The sequence below is a fragment of the Astyanax mexicanus genome, chromosome 15 (assembly GCF_023375975.1).
Source record: "Astyanax mexicanus isolate ESR-SI-001 chromosome 15, AstMex3_surface, whole genome shotgun sequence".
Taxonomy (NCBI): Eukaryota; Metazoa; Chordata; class Actinopteri; order Characiformes; family Acestrorhamphidae; genus Astyanax; species Astyanax mexicanus.
Window position 1 is genome coordinate 36369436 of NC_064422.1, and position 20678 is coordinate 36390113.

General features: G+C 37.3%; 1 protein-coding gene and 1 long non-coding RNA gene across 3 annotated transcripts in view; both read right to left on the bottom strand.

Moving 5' to 3' along the window:
* LOC111192728 (uncharacterized) overlaps nt 1–17769 on the bottom strand; it is a 90528-nt gene extending 72759 nt beyond the window's left edge. The window contains exons 1-3 of the long non-coding RNA XR_002650113.2: nt 17621–17769; nt 12114–12169; nt 10245–10304 (exon numbers count right to left, since the gene is read on the bottom strand). This is a non-coding gene — a long non-coding RNA (uncharacterized LOC111192728). The remainder of the gene's footprint in view (nt 1–10244; nt 10305–12113; nt 12170–17620) is intronic.
* A 476-nt stretch (nt 17770–18245) lies between these two features.
* Nucleotides 18246–20678, bottom strand: part of LOC103028344 (cadherin-18) — a 379608-nt gene continuing 377175 nt past the window's right edge. For both annotated transcript variants that reach the window (XM_049464277.1, XM_049464276.1), the window contains one exon: nt 18246–19196. In XM_049464277.1, the coding sequence (XP_049320234.1) occupies nt 18640–19196 (557 nt within the window). In that variant the 3' untranslated portion in view covers nt 18246–18639. The remainder of the gene's footprint in view (nt 19197–20678) is intronic.

Here is a 20678-nt window from a genome sequence, read left to right on the forward strand (position 1 = left end):
TAAAGACAAGTGTGTGACTTAAGCTATAGGGAGCGTTTAGGGACATCATTTTCTCATCTTCTACTAAATCTTCAGCTTCCTGCAACAAATCAGTCTATTAAAAGCTACACTTCAAGCGCTGCATTATTTATCAAGTGCTAAATAAAATATCCTTGACAGCCATCTCATTTATTTCTCTTTCCTGTTTATATCTTTACACATTAATGCGGATAGTATTAATAAACATGATGATGGGGTGGAATTTCAAAATGCAAAATGCTCTTCAGCTCTTATTTCAATAGAAAGTATTTCAATAAATATACAGCTGTACACTTAGGATTTTATAGTCATATACTATGAAATATACAGTATATACAGCTCTGGAAAAAAGACCACTAAGAGACCACTTAAAAATGATGACTTTCTTTGATTTTACCAAATTATATTAATTATATCATCAAGAGGAGGATGGATTATCACAAGCCAACAAACCAAGCTGAACTGCTGTTTGAATTTTTGAACCAGGAGTAAAGGCATAAAGTTATCCAAAAGCAGTGTGTAAGACTGGTGGAGGAGAACATGCCAAGATGCATAAAAAAAAAACTGTGATTAAAAACCACCAGGGTTATTCCACCAAATATTGATTTCTGAACTCTTAAAACTTTATGAATATAAACTTGTTTTCTTTGCATTTTTTGAGGTCTGAAAGCTCGGCATCTTTTTTGTTATTTAAGCCATTTCTCATTTTCTGCAAATAAATGCTCTAAATAAATGACTTTAAATATTTTTATTTGGAATTTGGAGAAATGTTGTCTGTAGTTTATAGAATAAAACAACAATGCTCAATTTACTCAAACATATACCTAAGCAAAATCTAAAGTGAAGGACAGTGAGTGAAGAACACATTTACATATATATATATATATATATATATATATATATATATATATATATATACAACTATACAAATAAATAAATTTTCAAGATAGTAATGCATCCCTCGAGATGCTTGCAGGATTGAGCCACATACTGTGAAAAGCCGTGATTATGTCATTCTTATCCTACTGTAAGTCCTCCACTGCATTATTCCAGCAGTAAGCTGGATTTATACATACAGAAGCATATAGCTCTCCAATTATCATCAAGATGGGGTGCATGCATGTGCATTCGTCCTGAAATATCCCTTTTGATACAGAAATAAAGCTTCTATAATAACATTTTTCTTGAAACGGTCCGAAGCTGAGTGCTTCTCAGAGCCTGCCCTTTTAAGGCCTTCAGATCTAATCCAAAATTTCACATCTGCACAGCACGACGCCGTGTGCCTGCACCGCGCCTCTGCCGGCACAGTGTGTGCCTTCAGAATACCAATCATACAGTCAGCTGCTTTCATGACATGCAGTGCTGCTCAGAGCGATCCGACAATGCAGTTTCCATTTGTACAGTCTTCAAAAGGCATCGACGTGTGTGTGTGTGTATTGTGTCTCACTGGGGTTTTACTGTATGTCTTTTACAGCTGCCATATGAAAACCTTGTATGTACAAAATAGTAATAACTTTATAGGAGAAGAAAAATACTGTAATTTTATCATTTTGGAGCATTTCTATTGGTCCGTTTTCTTTAAGAATGTGAGTCCTAACGTACTGCCAATGTAATTTTTTTTTTTGTTCAGAAAATATAGACAAAATATAGAAAATATATATATAGACAAACTTAATAGGGCTTCAGTTGAACGTTAGTTGAAGGGCCATAAAATAGACCATCCAAGCAAAGTTAATAACACCTAAATAACAATAACAATAAAACAATTAAAGTTACAGACTCATAACTCGAATGCTTTCATTACTGCACGGTCACATGACAAAAAAATAAATAAATTATATATATAAAGATGAAATATACAATACATATAACAGATAAGCAGAGAAGAGAGAAGCAAAAATGCCCAAGATATACAGTCATGGCCGAAAGTGTTGGCACCAAATTTAGTATTTCTCCCAGAAAACTACTGTAATTACACATGCTTTGTTATACAAATGTTTATGTCATTTGTGTATATTGGAACAACACAAAAAAAGAAAAAAAAAAGGCAAATTTTACATAATTTTACACAAAACTCCAAAAATGGGCCCGACAAAATTATTGGCACCTTTTCAAAATTGAGGGTGAATAACTTTGTTTCAAGCATGTGATGCTCATTCAAACTCACATGTGATAAATAACAGGTATGAGCAATTTAAAAATCACACCTGGAACCAGATAAAAAGGAGAGAAAATAGGTACCGCTTTAAAATAAGACTACCTTTATAAAGGGTTTATAATGGTTTACTTTACGGTTAGTTTATTTATGGTTACTAATTAGGTTGTAAATGCCTTAAAAGTCATTAATAATCAGTTATAACACAAACGTAGAAAGGGCAACAATGACCTGTTGTTTGCCAAATAGTGAACCCACAGCCATCTATACTGTTGCCCTTTCTACGTATGTGTTATAACTGATTATTAATGATTTTTAAGGCATTTACAACCTACTTAGTAACCATTAATAAACTAATTGTAAACCATTTATAAACACTTTATAAAGGTAGTCTTATTTTAAAGTGGTACCAGAAAATATATACTAAATGTGCACTTTTTAATACTGATAAAACTTTCAAAATTGCGGGAAAAAAAAAAAAAACACTGAAGAAACTAAGAAAGGCTAATAGTTGACATAAGTTAAATACACACAGTTAATCACTATATGCTTGTTACATCATAAAAACACATTTTGTGATTTGTCACATTCGCACAAGCCCACCAGAGTCTCAGACAAAAACAAATGCTTCATATTCAGCCATATAAAGCCTTATCCAACATGGCCGAACCTTGTTGCTGTGTCTGTTAGCATCACAGCTCTAACCAGCTCTGCCAAACACGGCTGTTATCCAAACATTTCGAGGGTCTCTTTTATAAGAACGTTTCATACTGCACTCTATCACCTTGCATGTGCAATGCTGGCTGAGCGGACACTGTTTGGACTCATGGGGAGTGTCTACATTTTCACAGGTCAGTACTGGTATGCACACACAGGTGTATAGCTGCTCAGGATGTCTTCATTCTACAGCATCTCTCCCTAAAAATTGGAACTGGTCCCGCTTTATAATAAGTATCCCTAAGTACTATGTAGTTACACAGTAACAATCCACGTAACTACAGTGTAACTACTGATGACGTACACATTATACTATTGCAGATTAACTACAGAGGTACAGGTTATGTAATTACACATGTGTATTAAGGTTCATTTTGACTTGTGTAAGTACACGTGTGTACGAGGGTGAGTGTACTTACACAAGTTATAGATAGAGCAAGTGTACTTACACATGTGTAACAATGTAATAGTGTGTGTAGTAGACAACAGCTGTTAGATAAGTTTATACTCAACTTATCACACGCACCAATACACATGTGTAAGTACACACACATTGTTACACATGTGTAAGTACACTTGCTATATTACTTGTGTAAGTACACTCACCCTGAATTAACCCAAAATTATATATATATATAAATAATACACATGTGCAATTACATAACCTGTACCTCTGTAGTTAATCAGTAGCAATGTGTACTTCATCAGTAGTTACACTGTAGTTACATGGATTGTTATCATGTAACTACATAGTACTTAGGGACACTTATTATAAAGTGGGACCTTGGAAGTTGTTTGTTGCTGTTTCAGTGTTTACAATGTCTGATTTTTCACTCTTACTTTGATATTTAAATCCCAGATCAAAAATAGCAGTAAGACTGACGTTTTTCACCTATAGAAAGAACACCTCACGCAAGTTGTGCTCCATCTCCATCTGGTTCCACACAAAGACGACACACATCCTTTCATGCTTGGTGATCACACCAGTTTGTTTCCGGGAGAAGCTAAAGCTGGAGACAGATTAGCTCCTGGTCAGAACACTGCACCCACTGTGCTAGCACACTCCAGAGAGAGAGGGAGCAGATTACACCTGTTTTAGCATCGCATTCTCTGCCTCTTTCATTTAGAATTGATTTCAAAATCCTTTTATTGGTTTCTAAAGCTCTTAGCAGCTTAGCACCCTCCATCTCTGAATGGCTGGCAGACTGTGTTCCAAATCGAGTTTGAAGATCATCAGCAGCTCACTTAGTGAAGTGAATTTCCAGAGTGAAGCAGCAGAAACGTGGTGTTCATGTTTTTTTTTATGCTCCAAATGTTTGGACATGACTGCACATTGACATTTGTCAGGCATACTTTAAGTCCAGTTTAACATTCAGCATACAAAAGATTGAAAATTTCATTACGAGTCCATTTAAAATCTGTGAATTTGTTTAGCTAAACTGCCCTATTTTGCTTTATCTCCCAATTACCCTTAATTCACCAAATATATACATATATATATATATATATATATATATATATATATATATATATATATATATATATATATATATATATATATATATATATACAGACAGGCCCATTGCAACTAGTCAAGCAAACCAATCAATTGCAGGGGGCCCCAAGCTGGCCAGGGCTCCCCAGAAACCACTGGTTTTAAATTGAATGCAACGACAACAATGGTGACTAAAACAATGTTTTGAACGGTCTGGTCATATGGCTAATGTCAGTCCTGACGCTATCAGTCTGCCTGTTCTGGACTCCAATTCCCAGCCTGCCCTCACATTGGACTTCCCTGACTCTGCTGATCAAGTGATACTACAGCGTTCACGCTCTCCGAGCTTCTGATTGCTCACACCTGGTCTGTCCTATTTTAGTGTGGGAGGTTTCATGGCTAAATTGGACCAGCCTGGTGACCAATCTTCATTAACTGCACATTATTGCACCAGTAAGAGCAGAGTGTGAAGGTTCAATTAGCAGGGTAAGAGCACAGTTTTGCTCAAAATATTGCAATGCACACAACATTATCGGTGACACACCAGAGTTCAAAAGAGGACAAGTTGTCGGTGCACGTCTTGCTGGTGCATCCGTGACCAAGACAGCAAGTCTTTGTGACGTATCAAGAGCCACGGTATCCAGGGTAACGTCAGCATACCACATCAAGAAGGAAGAACCACATCCAACAGGATTAACTGTGGACGCAAGAGGAAGCTGTCTGAAATGGATGTTCGGATGCTAACCCGGATTGTATCCAAAAAACATAAAACCACGGACGAATTTAATGTGCACCTCAACTCTCCTGTTTCCACCAGAGCTGTCCATCAGGACTATAAATTATTGTGGTCTAAAAGGTGTTTCAGTTTCATTGTCCAACCCCTGTATGCCCCTTTGTTATCTTGGTCTCTGGGTATTGAATCTAGTTCTCTAGCTCTTCTACTTAGCGTTTCTTTTGCTTGTTTCCTATTGTTAACGACCTGTTTTTGTGTATTTAGACTACTCTTTTTGCCTAGCCCTTTACCTATTGGATTTCCCTGTGTACGACCCTTTTGCCTGCACACTCTGGTATGTTGTTTACGATTGATTCCATTTTGATACTGACCCTGCCTGTCTCTGACTACCACTGTAAGACGAGTGTCTAACAGAGTGTACAATGAGTGAACAAAGTGTTTAATAATTCCAGCAGCACTGCTGCAAAAAAAAAAATGACCCAGCACTCAAATAATATCAGCTCTATGGTGGTCCTGTTGGGTCCTGACCATTGAAAAACAGAGTGAAAAACAGAGCACACTAAGAAAAATAAGTACAGATTTGTATTTAAAAAAGGTACCAAGCTAATCACTTTTTTTGCCACCCATATTTTTTGTACCAGTAAAGATTATAAAGATAATAAACATTATCATCAACTAAATATGTGTCAAGAAATTGAAGATCCAAAATTGTCTGGCTTTTTAATAAACAAAAGTATAATTAAAATATATATATTGTTTATTAATACAGTGATACAGAATACCGAATGTGGTTAAATGGTACAAATTTGTACCTTCTGCTCTTAGGAAAGACTGCACTTCAAAGGGAACACATCTAACTCTGTAAAAGACCAATAATTATTTACTCCTTTATGTACCTGTAAGTACAAGAAAGTACTTGTATATGGTACCTCTGTTTTTTAGTGTGTGATGACCTGCAAAAACTCTGTATCTCAAAACATTTTTTGACATAATTTCCTAACATTTCATCATGAGTGGACTAATAGAAATGCCTGACTCTCACTAAAAGTTAAGTTAAGATTTTTTTCCTTCTGTAAAGTTGTCATTTGTAGATAAGAGAGTTTTGCATTCATCTCCTATTAATGAAATCTTTTAATCAACCTTACATATTAAATAATTAACCCTAGCATAAGCAGACATCATATAAATGTTTAAATCTGACCATTTTCTGCTGTAAATATATGATATTAGTAAAAACTCTTCATAACCCAAATTCAGACTCTCTCTCAAATGTTGTTTTTTTACGGTAAGATTAAACCTCCAGACAACTTAAAACGCCAACTTTCTCTCTTGATCCTGCTCATGCTGTGCATCGAGCTCAGACATAAAGCTCATACACTTTACAAACATTAACATTTCCCCAGGGCTGCATTGCACAAAGCTGAAGTGCTAGTGGGTTTAAGAGGCTTTATCCACAAGCTTTGATGACTGCCTTCTTCCTGCACCACTTTTTATGCTTTAAAGAAAACTCAGATTGCAGTGACAGTTTCTCACTGAGTCCTGCTGTTTGAGTGGATCACTGCTGATGCTCCACTGAAAGGAGTCATAGGCTAGACCAGGATTTGCTGATGTTTTGCAACTTTACTTTTAACTGCTAGATGTAATCACTGTCATATTATAACCCGTGTTACCCCTGTAAACATCTAAATCTGTCATTTTTTTGCATCATCTAAAAAAATCAGCTACCCTTTACATGATTTGGAGCAGTGAAAGATCATGGACTTGTATGTATTATTTTATGAACAGATAGTACAGAAAATATAATAATCAGTGAGTCAACAGATATTAAAAAATAGCTAAACTTAAGCTTTAGCATCTCTTTATAGCAGTGCTTGTGCCAGTATGTTGCTATAAAAACTGTCCGTTACATATTTGAGAGCCCACTGTCCATTCCTCTTAGTCCTATTCCCACACCCTGGGTTGCCAGGTATAGAAAAAAACAATAGCAGGAAATAGCGCAATAGCAAGTAAACGCCACTTAGAGTGCAAAACATGAGTATATATTGGGAATGCATTTGATAGACTAAGACAGCTTAGATCCCAGAAGGACTACAAGATGGATACTTAGTTGGCTAATTTTATTCTACACAGTTAAGTACATTAAGCTTAACATTGGTTAACACAACCAGTGGTGCATCAAATTAGCTAAAATCCAAAAGAGACGATTAAAAAAATATATATATTGCTAACATATACATTAACTTGTAGATTCAGTGTCCTCAACCTGGCAACCCTCATAAATTTTCCATCTGGAGAAGATGGCCTGGTCAGACAACTCGACAACTCATCAGGGTGGTGAAATTCGACAAGTAGAAGACAACCTCAAATTAACCAAATACCCAAAAAAAGAATATACTATACACTGACTTGACAAAATACTGATATAATGGTAAAACATATTAGTATTGTGTCTCCCATGACTTTTTGCCAAGTCCAATGGGAACTGCATTGCACTGCAATGACTTGTTCATATGGACATTTGCAGCAAGACACAGCTGACTACAAACTGCGCTGTCCACTGTGGGTGGTAATTATACATTGTATGGTGTGTAAAATGTGACACTGTGGATCAAGAATGCACAATTTGGAACACCTCCCAACTTATACAGGTATAGGTGTTCCCAACATGTTTCTTGAAGTAACAATTTACATTGTGCTATCGTATTCTTTTTTCTTGTGCATTTTTAAAGGTTTTGTTCGGACAGTCACAATGTGTTAGTAACATCTTCAAACCTTTTTCAGATGCTCACAAACCAGGATTAATGTGAGTTTGAACCCCAAGCTCTTGGAAATGGCAAACCTCAGTTGAGTAAACTGCAATTGGCAAGTGCCACTCACATAAGAAAATCACAAGATAACACCTCACAACTTGCACAAGATGTGAGCATTTCCAAGCTGGCCCCTGAGGTAACAGTTAATAATCAATTCACTCACTGCTATCTCATCACTTTTATCATATACCAGTGTATATTCCAGCTAAACTAAGGCTGATGGTGCACAGGAACATTTTGGCTGTTGTCCATTTGTTTTATTTAAGGGTATATTTAAACATAGCAGTATCTTACAGTTCAAACCTGTTTTTGATGTCCACAAACCAGGATTAATGTGGGTTTGAACCCCAGCTCCTGGCATCTGTAAACCTCAGTTGACTGAACTTCAATTGGCAAGTGGTTCAGAGATAGCCCTGAGAATTTAACCTTGCTTTAAAAAACCCAATAGCAAGCCGATCAGCATGAGAAATGAGCCACTGTTGGAAGCCAATGTTAAAAAAGATAATTCACTGCTGGAACTGTGAAATCCAGGGCTGGAGCCTTTTTGCCTCAGTATGCTTCAATTCCTTGGCCAGGAAATGATAATTAGAGCAGACCAAAGTAAAAGATGTGGAACTGCAGAGTGCTTGCTCAGCACATTTCCTTCGCGGGGAACACTGTTCTGTCTTTCTCTCTCACTGAAGCTCCGATGGAAACGATCCAAGTGAAATATTAGAGCACACTGCAAACACATGCATATAAACAAGCTCCCCTCTCAGCAGCTTCAGTAGAAATAGTTCTACGTATCTAAAATATCATGGCACATTGAGACCCTTTTGCTTATTTTTCTTTTTATTTTAGACCTATAAATAAAAAATGCATTTGAGAGGACTGTATGGAGACAGAGTACATTTAGACCACGCCCATCACATTGGATTCTGATATTCACTGGCATTATAGAGTTTTTTGCAAAAATCTGATTAAATTCTTTTTTACCGGATTCCAAACCTCAAAACAGAGCTAAAAACGGACAAAATTGCTTTAAAGCTACGTGAAATTTTGATGAATCGGACCACAAAACAGTTATTTATTTATCCTTAATTCATTCTAAATAAGGTTTGGCCAAGAGAATGTGATGGTGTATCTTTATGTCAGGGTTGGGGTGCAGGGAGGACGCGGAGGCGGACGCATATGCAAACAAAAGGGATTTATTGAAAAACAGGACTGAGGAAACTGGGGAAAACATGGAGCACTGACAGACGATAAACGTACAAGGATCGACACCGGGGAAATGGAACACGGACCTTAAATAGAGGTGCACACACACAGGAAACAGGAAACACCTGGGACGAAGGGGCGGAGCTACAAATGAACACAGGTGAGTGGAAAAACACTGGGAAAGAAACACAGACCTGAGAATAACACAGACTTGAGAACCAGACAGACAAAAGACCTGACACTTTATGGTATGGATATACGGGTTCTTCTTTGCCTGATACAGATTAAACTCAAATTTGTGAATTGCATCAGGCCTCACTCAAACTGTGATAATTTATTTTGACTTGCCGTGAGCACAGTGGCAAGTGTTTGGCCCCATTCACAAGATAACACCTCACAACTTATATATAGAGATATGTGTGATCCCAAGCCATTTCTTGGTAACAAATAATGATATGTTAGGACTGTACAAACCTGCTGAAAATTGCTTTAAAACTGACATGCAGCTTCAAATCAGAGTAGGAATGCAAGTAAATGCTTTATCATGCAAAAAGGAATCCATATGTAAACACAATTCAGAGTTATCATCTTCCATGGGCCAAAATTTTTAAAATGGGAAATTTTGATTAATCTGACCACAAAACAGATTTCCATTTATCCTAAATCCATTTTAAATAAGCTTGTTTCTTTATGGTTCGGATAGATGGATTATATATAGATTCTTCTTTGAATGATGCAGCTTTAACTCTGAATGTGTAAATTGCACAGTGAATTGAAGACAATGATTCAGTAGCAGTGAATTATGGGTGTTTTAATGCAGTGCCACATGAGAACCCAAAGATCACCAGCCTCCAATACATAACATCAGCCTTGTACCTTTCACACAGTGATGTCTTCAGATTCCCTGAATCTTTTGATGGTATTATGTACTGCATATGTTGGGATATCCAAGCTCTATGACATTTCTAGATGCAGCTTTTGGCAGACTGATGAATCTATTCCTATGTTTGTTTATTTAAAGAGACCTTATCTCTTTAAAAATGCTCTTTTTATACCTTGTAATGTGAGCTGGGTGCAAATTGTATCAATTGCAGCTGTTTTTTTATTAGTACCACTTACCTTTCCAGCCTTCTGTTGCCTCACTCCAGAAAACTCCACTTGGGAAAGTGTGTTGCAGCCCTAAAATGCAAGATTGAATGTTTATTAAAAAATGAAATGAAGTTGACCAGGCAAAATGGGAAATATCTCAGGTTCATAAGGTTAGAAACACTTTTATTATTCACATTTTTCATAGCATCACAACTTTTCCTGGTTGAGGCTTTAGGATCCTGACCATATTCATAACTGTGTGTTCAGCAGATAAGGTCAAAATATTAATTAACTCATTTCCTTTCTGAGAATAGAAAAATAAATAAATTGAATTTCCAGATACTGTATTACTGCATTACTTTAGCTACAGTATTTAAATGATCTGTATTTGTTAAAGGTTCTAGCTATGTTAGTTTTCTCTGTGTTAACCTGTTAGCTAGCTTAAATGAAACTCCGAGATACAATTCAGGTTTGTTTAGGCTGTCAAGTATTGACCTCTTGGTAAACCATAACTGTAAAATATGTTTTTTGGAAGGGAGTTCTTCTGGACGTGTCATGTGTCTTTACATTCTTACATCACACATGCAGTGTCTAAAAGAGGATCCGGATCAGTTTTACTAGCGTGAGCGGCTGGTGGAGCAATGGAGACTTCAGAAGGGGAAACTCAGCAGTTTCTGACTGAGTGCGCTTTCTCTCTTTCTCTCTCTAACTGAACATAACCTGGAATTGGATTCATCCTCTCTGAAAGGAGACTGCATCACACCCGCGTAGTGTAAAACGATTCTTCCGCATACTCAGTGCAATTACCCATTTTTTAACCAGAGAGGACCCTAAATCCCCCAAAACTTATGGACATTGGCTTTAAAAAATACACAGTAAACCACAATTTCCCATTCACTTCTACTCAAACTGAGCAACATGTTGTACCCCATGAGGGGCATGTTTTTCTCAGATGATGAAATGTGTTCTGTCTCTATTGTTGTATTATCAGGATAAGTATACACCTGTATTTACCTGGTTTATTGTCATGCATCCTGTTCTTACTAATTACTTATGAACACTCCATAGCGGCACACTCCATAAAACAGGACAAACCCCAGCGGAGATTTTCAGCAGTATTTGAAAAGTAATTACTCTTTGGTTCCGGTGTGCTCTCTGAGCCGCAGCCTCTTATAAACCACGCACAGCGTCAATGTTTAATGACCCACCGTGTGACTAATTGCATAGCAATCAGTGTGCTAGTCATGTGTGAAAAATGCCCCTTGTTTAAGCTGAGAGAAGCGCATTTCCCCCAACGAGCGTGTGCCATATGCCACTCGCACACATAGCACAAGCTCACGCACACGCATGCATGCACACGGCGTGCTTGGACGACAGGCCGGGCAGGTGATTACATGTTGCGTGCAGTGCTGTGTGAGGAACACTCATCACAGTGTATTTTAGGTCCCATTTTTTTTACCCTACACTACAGCGATAGCTTTAATTACAAATAATAAAGTCTATTACATCAATTAGCTTCAGCTGAGATTGTGAACCAGTGGTTGTGAACCTGGTGTATGTGGATTTAACTGGGGCATTATCGCACTTGTTCAGTTCTAGGCTTGTTTGGGGGAGGGGCTTATTATAGCTGGTTAGCTTTTTTAATACTCAAAAACTCCAGTCGAAATCTTTGGAGAATTGCACGGTTGGATATGTCACTTATCTGAATGTAGGTTCATAAAAAAGCTTTGCCTGTTTCCCGTTTTTTTTTTTTTTATATATATAAAAACACTTGAGCAGTTTACAGTGCAAAAAAAACTGTACTGCATATGGTGGGATATATTTGACATTTCTAGATGCTGCTTTTGGCTAATTGGTAAAATTCTAACATGTTCTTTTCACTCTATTACTACCACTTACCTTTCCAGTCTTCTTTTGCCTCAACCACATCTTTTTTTGGAATGCGTTGTGCAGGTCTGAAATGCAGGAATGGATGTTTATTAATAGATTCAATAAAGTTGACCATGCAAAACACGAAATATCTCAGGCTAATACTGTTTTTCATCCTGTATACAATTGCATGTGTCATTTTCTGACTATAGATTCACAAATGCCTTGTCTGTTTTCTACTTATTTTGCTTGGATGCAAACAAAAATGTTGTTCTCATATCTGATCATTTTTCTCCATGGAAGCCAAAGTAAGACTTTGTCACCATGCTGTCAGTACCTGAACTCACTCCACAAAGCTGAGCTTGTTACAGGGATAAGTTGAAACATTACGTTACAAAATCAACCAATCGTGTAACCCTACGAGTGGCACAGGGAGCAGATAGTTTACACACCTGCAACAGGCCACGCCAAAGACCAGTTGAGAAAAAAAAAAAAAAAAAACAAGACCAACGATTTCAGGAGGACCAGAAATCTGTGCTTTGAACTGCTTCCGGGCTTGAAAGCAGCTTTAACATTTTGATCACGTGTGCCAAAATCGTGGAGTAATCACTAAATAAAAAATTGCTGGTGTAAAAATGTCCTAGGAGGAATAATGAAGGTCAAAGTAAGAGTTTTGAAGTAATAGCAGTGGTTGGTCCCCTTTGTGCCACCACAACAGGCTGCCACCAAGATGTAAGTGGTATCTGGAGAGAGGGCCTCCATAAATTGCATTAATGAGCCTTAGTTACCTTAGTTATCTTCAAATCGCCAGTTGTTACTTCTTAAACCATCTCAGGTAGATACTGACCACTGTATACCAGAAAAAGCCCATAAAAAGACCTGCTTGATATTCTGAATATGCTCTGAATTTGACCTTTCCTCAAATTGTCTAAGATTCTTATGATTGCCCATTTCTGCTGCTTTTAACACATCAATTTTAAGAACTGACTGTTCACTTGCTCACTGTTTTTCACCTTTCTTCAAAGATATCTGCCATTTTGGTGCTTCTAAGTGCCTGCAGTACCACCGGCATTTTTGTGTGCACTGGTACTGCATGATACAGGTGTGTTGCATGCATTTCTAAGGATGCACAACTCTAACGCACCAAACGAAAGCTACTCACTACACTAAACATTTACAGCTTGGTACCATTGTCAGATCCATTCAAACTATCTTTACTCTTCCAGGTGGATCTGGAATACATCTGGTACTCTAACCATTCTTATCACGTTTGTTCTTAAAAATTGGAATGCAGCTTGGGCTGTGGGTGATGACAACAAGTAAGCATCAACATGAGAACACAACACAGCCCTGGAGGAAAAAAAAAAAACTCCATAGAGGAGCTGCACATAAGTCTACAGACACCATTCCCAATGCCAAGAACCTATAAAGTATAATATAAAGGGAGTATAAAGCCCCCCGGCATCAGGCTGTGTATCAGTGGACCTGCATCCTCTGGAGTGATGCTGAAGCTGCATGCAATACCTTTGGGATCAGCTGGACCAGCATTTGTGATTCAGAACAGGATCAGTACTGGACTGCACTAATGCTCTGCCTGTTGGTGAATTATAAATTATAAATAAAAAAATCCTCACAGCAGTGTTTCAATATCCATGTACAGTAGGGTTGAACCAAATGATTGGCAACTGAAATATTCTTATTTATACCAACCAATGACCAATTTAAGTCATTAAGTCGTATCGTAGCATCTGATATAACATTAGGATTTATTTTCAGTAGCTGTGCGGGCTCACACTCCACCACACCCAGCAATGAGGGCAAACAAACGGCAAGTTTTCTTGTTCTTTGTGAAATACTATAGGTCTCTCTGAGTTTTATATGCATGCTACATATAAAACTGTTCTTCAGCCTCTCTTGTCTGCAGTTGCTAGTAAAAGAAAATCCTCAGAAATACGAGTTGATCAGAGAGACGTGGGTGTCTACGTCAACCGGTGACTTCATGGCCTCGCCCACCTCGGCTCAGGACCGCCCACAGACAGAGCTGAGCTCATTAGTAGCTGTAGCTAAGGAGAAGCTAACAGCTCTGTTTAATATGTTTACAGCTTCTGTTACAACAATCTATCTTGTGTAGGTAACTGTAGGTTTGAATGGGATCTCCGGTTGATAAACATACACAAGGGAAGCACGGTTTGACAAGGCAGCTCAACTAGGCACAACAACGGTCAAAGCGGGCATCCAAAATTTCCCCTCGGGGATCAATAAAGTATCTATCTATCTATCTATCTATCTATCTATCTATCTATCTATCTATCTATCTATCTATCTATCTATCTATCTATCTATCTATCTATCTATCTATCTATCTATCTATCATGTCAGGTTTTATGATATAGAGTGGCTTCGACGTGGTGAAATTGCTTAAGCACCGAATCACCAGGTCTGAGTTAAGAGTTAATAGCCTTAGCCTTACTTTATTTGCGTTGCCGCGGGGTTAATGGCATATTGTCTTTTGAATTTTACAGCTGTAAAATTTACTGTGGGCAGAAGGCAGGTAGACGTTCTCTGCTGCAGTGGTGATAGTCAATCAAAGGCGATATATTTGCATGTATGAATATTCACGAGCAAGAGCCAAAACCTGTCTTTCTTCAGAGACCAGTAGTTCATTGATCTAAAGCAGGGCTAAATAGAAACACCTGAGCACTTATTTTTTCTCATAAAATGGCTCACGTGGCATTTATTCATACTAGAGACCACAACTAGACATTTTTAAAATGAGTTAATTTTACTGTACTTTGCAAAATGGAGTAAAATAAGCATTCAGCATCACTTACTATAACACTCTGTATCAGTTTACATCTTCTTTACTAACTGCCTGTTTTCCAGCTGAAAGATATGAGCGGTACAGGACTAGGATAGTAACATTTCCTGAGGTGTTTTTTTTACTTTGAAAAGCAACACAAAATTACATTTAGGCTATTTATTTTTCATACAGAATTAAACATAAGCAGCAGAATTAATGATATCTTTTCTCTTGTACTGCTTTCCTTATAAAAAAAAAACAGAAGGGTAGAGGTTGTTACTTGAGCTAAGTGGAACAATTTTTGCTATCAATACTTAAATAACTTCAGAAGATATTCCTGATTTAAGCAGGTTGCCAAGAAACTGAGCTCCAGCTTTTGGTGTACACCCATAAACACACACACACACTTCTCACCGCTATCTCTCTGACTTCTCTCTCTTACAGAAACAAATATGCTGTAATCAGATCATATTTTGGCATCAGTGTGACGACTCATTAAAATGCGCATTAGAGCGTGTTTGTGTTTATATGGAATAAATCTGCATTCTTATCTCTCGCTCTCTGAGCACATGCAGATACTGATAAACATGGACTAGGCCAACAGAAGTCAACACTCGGCCCTTAGTCACACAAAGACACAGAGCACACACACACAGAACACACAGAACACACACACCCGGTGGCAGTGTGGCGAGGGTGTGCAGAAATACTAAAATATTCATTACTTTCTCTTTCTATTCATCTTGGGTGAATCGAGGAGAGCCTAACCTGAGGGCAAAGAGAGAAAGGCGAGTGAGGGGAGCCCACAGGGAGGCTCAGGTATCTACTGTAATAAAGAAAACCACTACTGTAATAGTAGGCAAAGAAGCAGCCAAGACATCATCACACAGTGGAAGCACATTACGGAGGTGCTATTCAGGTAATGGAAATATGGAGTGCTATAATGCCTCACAGCACTGCAGCAGAACAGGCTGTGCTTACAGGACCCAGGGATAATGTAAGAATATGATGTTATGGGCATATTAACACTTAATGATCTTGTGGAAGCCTTGTGTATTAGAGTTGTCAACAACACTGATATATTGATAGCTATCAATGTGTGTTCAGACTTGGTAAAAAAAAAAAACGATAGTCACTGTGTTCCTATAGTCAATATTACACAGCAGTGAGTAGGGGATATTAATTATTGCATTTCCAATTGAATCAATGAGAGCAGCAATTACTGGAGGTTCCTCCATTTTTTCATACTACACTGAAAAAAATGAGGAGTAAAATTTACTTTAAAAAAAAGTTTCGCAACTTTCTGCATTTGATTTTTTTTAAGTAAATTTAATATCAGATCAATTTAAGTAACTTAAGAAACTCAGTTTCAAGAAATAAGTGAACTGAACTTTACTTAATTGCTGCATACAATATTACCTAATTACAATTACTTAATTCTAACAATATTTCTCAAATAATTTATGATACATAATATATTATAATTCCTGAAACTTAAATATTTTTAGTTAAAACACACATTACACTGTCTCAACACATGGATGGCATGTAATACATTCTTTTTAGTATACTAAACATAATGTATTACATGCATCCATGTGTTGTGACAGTGAGACTTGGTCTGTTTACAAAAAAAAAAAAATTCTTTGAGATTACGTAAATATTTGAATGTGTATTTTAACTAAAAATATTTAAATTTTAGTATTATTGTATAAATTAAGTAATTGTAATTGGGTAATATTGTACGAAGAATTTAAGTCAAGTTTACTAAAAGAAAGGATTGATTCAGCAAAAATAAATTAAGTAAAGTTTACTAAAAGAAAGGATTGAGTGAAGTTCAGTTCACTTATTTACTCTATGTAACATTTAAGTCTTGAAACCGAGTTGAAGTTACTTAAATTTATCTGAAATTAAATTCACTTAAAAAAAAAAGCGAATGCAGAAAGTTGAGAAACTTTTTTAAAGTACATTTTACGCATCATTTTTTGCAGTGTACTGGAAATGGCATCGAATATCAATACATTTTAAAGTGGATTTCAACAAAGTTTGAGATTTAAATATTGTAAAAATGCTTTTACTAACAACTTAGCCTTTAACTATATTAACGTACAGAATATTTAAATATACATACACAAATATTTTTAGCACTATAAGATGCACTTATAATTCAATAATATTCCCAAAAATCGTCAGTGTCAATCGTCAATGTATGAATTTTACTAGTCAGGTATTAAGGAGCAGTAAAGCTACTCTGCTGAAGTACAGTGTTATACAGAAGTTCGGTTTAGTTCTCAAGGAACCAGGCTGGAGTAGCATTAGCATTAGCTGCTAAGCTAACCGCGCTAAGCACTAGCTCTTTCAGAGTTCAGAGGTGATTATTATTGGCCTGTAGCCTGCTGTTAAATCCGGCTATCACTGCTGGAGCAGCATTAGCATTAGCATTAGTTGCTAACTGCACTAAGTTCTAGCTTTTTACTGTTTAAAGGGAAGTATATCTTACTGTAGCCTGCACATTCAAGCTACTGTGTTAAAACAAGCAAAGTGGAATGAACTTCTAGCTAATGTCGCCCTGGCTTACTAAAATACTCAGGGTTCCTCAGTGTAGTGCTGTCGGGCAGCATTTACTAGCGTTAACTGCAGTTAGCCGCTAATGCTAATGCTAATGCTGCTACACCCAGCTTTAGTGGTAATCTGGAAATCTAAGCTTACTGTTAATAAACTGAAGCACTTTACTCACCCAAATAAACAGATTTCAGGAGAGAAATCTGTGTAGATTAACATCCAGTGCTCTTTATACCTTTTTTTTTAAAGAATTACTTAACTTAAGGCTTGAAAGCAGAACTAAAATGTTTTCATACGCTGCACCTGAGGACACGTATCAGACAAATACTTGTGAACTGTAAAAGATACCTAACTAAACATTAACTAGTTTCATCTACCTTCCTTTCTTCTGTCCTTTTCTACCTCTCTCCCATTTTTCACATTTCCTGTATCCCTAATTTCAAATTAAAAGTCCTCTGCAATTTAACATTTTGTAATATACTAAAGCAACTGTGCCAATAATTTCACCAAAATATTAATTAAAAAAAAAAACATATATAAGAGTAACTAAAATGTGAACCAGCGTTAGAGTATAAGAAATCAGTATATAACTTCTAGCAAAATTATTTATTGCATATATGTTTTTTTTACGTATAATAAAAAATATTCAGTTTTGTTTTTTCTGAAAAATCAGTTTTAATTTTTCTACAAAATATCTACTATTAATGACTCCAACTGAACTGAGTATGTATCTTTGTTTTTAATGGTCCCCTGAACATGAACAAAATAATATAAAAATAGATTAGACAGTAAACGATCAGTAACACTTTTTATCACATATATCCATGTGTCCAGAATTAAGGACTTTTTATTGAGCAATAAAAAATATACACCAGGGAAAATATTTTCTTTTTCCATTAGTGTTTTCTTTTTTTTTGTAAAGATTTTTCTCTTTTTCTTCTCAAAATCAACTCTCATTCATTCTCTTCTTAGGATCTACAGTTCAAAGGATCCAAAAGCACGAGAAGAACAACAGCAGCCGGAGTGTCTTTTGCAGCCGGATGGAATTTTCGGCAGGGTCACGGTCCGAGAACATCTCACATTATTGATAAACAATGAAATCTGGGGTAGCAAAAAAGAGGCCAGTTTATCTTGTCTTTGTTTTGAAGTATTGTTTAAAGTTTTTCATCAGTCTAAAAAAAAAAAAAAAAGCATTTAAGTCTGTTCCTCTGTGTCTTTCGTAGTGGATTCGGATTGTACGTCGACCTCCTCTGCGTAGAGTTCGGCTAGTTTTTGAAATTCCGGACCCCAGTCGTCCAGATATTTGTAATCCTGTTCCGAGTGGACGCCGGCTGACCCCAGGGAGCTGATGGAACCTGCCGGCGAGCCCTGCCCTTCGAATGCGTATGTCTGTAAAGAATCGTAAGGCGGTACGCTGGTGTCCTGGTCCGCCTCTGCTAGTCTCTGTTTAATAAAGTCACGGACGTCCATTTCTTCCTCCGTCCCCAGGAAGGAGGGGCTGTGGGCGCCGTGGCGACGGTGCGGCCGGCAAGAAGAACCTGGTCGGCTGCCCTCGGGCCGAACGTCTCGCCTGTACTTCAGCTCCTCTGCAGCTTCTGGATTTCTCAGAGCGATGATGTCGAAGGCCTCGGTGTCCTCCTCCCCGCCTCCTTCATCGTCATAGGTAACCACGTTCTCCCGAATGTCTTCCTCAGAGATGATCAGCGGCTCCTTTTTACTCCGTCGTAACGTGATGAACAGAATCACGATGGCTGTAGAGAGAAGAAGAAAAAAAATAATACATTAGTAAAACAGTTACCAACAACCTTAGGTTCTGTGTCTAACCTTACTTGTTCCAGTTCAAAAGAAATATTAGATATGACTCTTCATGAATGTTTTGATTGGCATTATTAACATGTTTTAGAAAGATGGACCAATTTCCAGATTTTACTTAATAATACAATAATACATGACAGGAAGTGCCTGCGGTCTCATGCCTCTGACGTAGCACAACAGTGCCAATACGAGTGTATTATTGTGATTACACCACAGTTTATTTATCGCTGGTTATTGAAAGACTTTAGGTTAAAGAGTGTAAGAAAATATGTTCTGTTAAAATACTTCCATTGCTGCTCTGTTTGTAGCTGCGCTGTTTGGCTTGTAAGCGCTGCATCGTTGCTAGGTTACCTGTATGTGGTGGAGTAATACAACCAACATCCATCAAAACTGAACAAATTGAACAACTAAACAAACTGAGAAAAGAAAAACTACTTAGATTATAGGTTAAACTGTCAATATCTATAATGAGAATAGGCTACAACTAGGCTTAATTCTGCTCTATAAAGTTTTAGAAAAAGCCATATGGAACCAATTCCACAACCATCAGTTTTGATGAGAGCATTCTTTAAATTTTCCGTGTACAAACAAAATGAAAACTATTTTGTCTTGACTTATCACTGGTGTGAAATGGGTTTAAGTTCAAAGACATTTCTGTGGACTGCAATGCTCTCAGAACTACTTCAGCTTTAAAGGACCACTAAGACCATCACTGCACTACTAGGGTGATCAATAATGATCTGTGTAGTTTATTATATTAGTGTTCCAGGGTCCAACCTGTATATCAGATACATATATATGATATAGAGACAAAATAGTATTGGGACACCAGATTATTCACTTTATTCCAAAATCAAGGGTATTATAAAGAGTTTACTCTGGTTTTGTTCAAGCAACTGTTTGTTAAAGTCTCTACTGTCCAGGGAAGGCTTTTTACTAGATTTCAGATAACTGCTGTGAGGATTTGATTGTATTCAGCAGCAGCCAATTTGTGAGGTCAAGATGTTGGATGGTCATTACACCACCTTGCCTCCAACCCCAACTCATTTAATGTAAGTATTTGATGGAGCCCCACTTATCATTACAGAGAACACAGTTCCACTGCTCCACAACTCAATGCTGGGGGCTGTACACCCCAACCCCCCCCTCCCCCCCCAGCCCACACCTGGCATTTGACATTGGTGCTAGACATGCTGTGTGTGTGTGTGCATTTGCAGAGGCACTGTCAGGTGTGGTTGCAATCTAAAGTAGCTAAATGCATTCATTAGAGGTAATGTCCACAAACGTTTGACAGGGATTTAAGCCTAGTTTTAGACTACGCAGAATTTGGCTTCATTCCTGTCGAAAAATAGACTCATAAAATATATACCCTTTAAAAAATAAACCCTTTAAGATAAGAGTATTGTAGCAAAAGTATT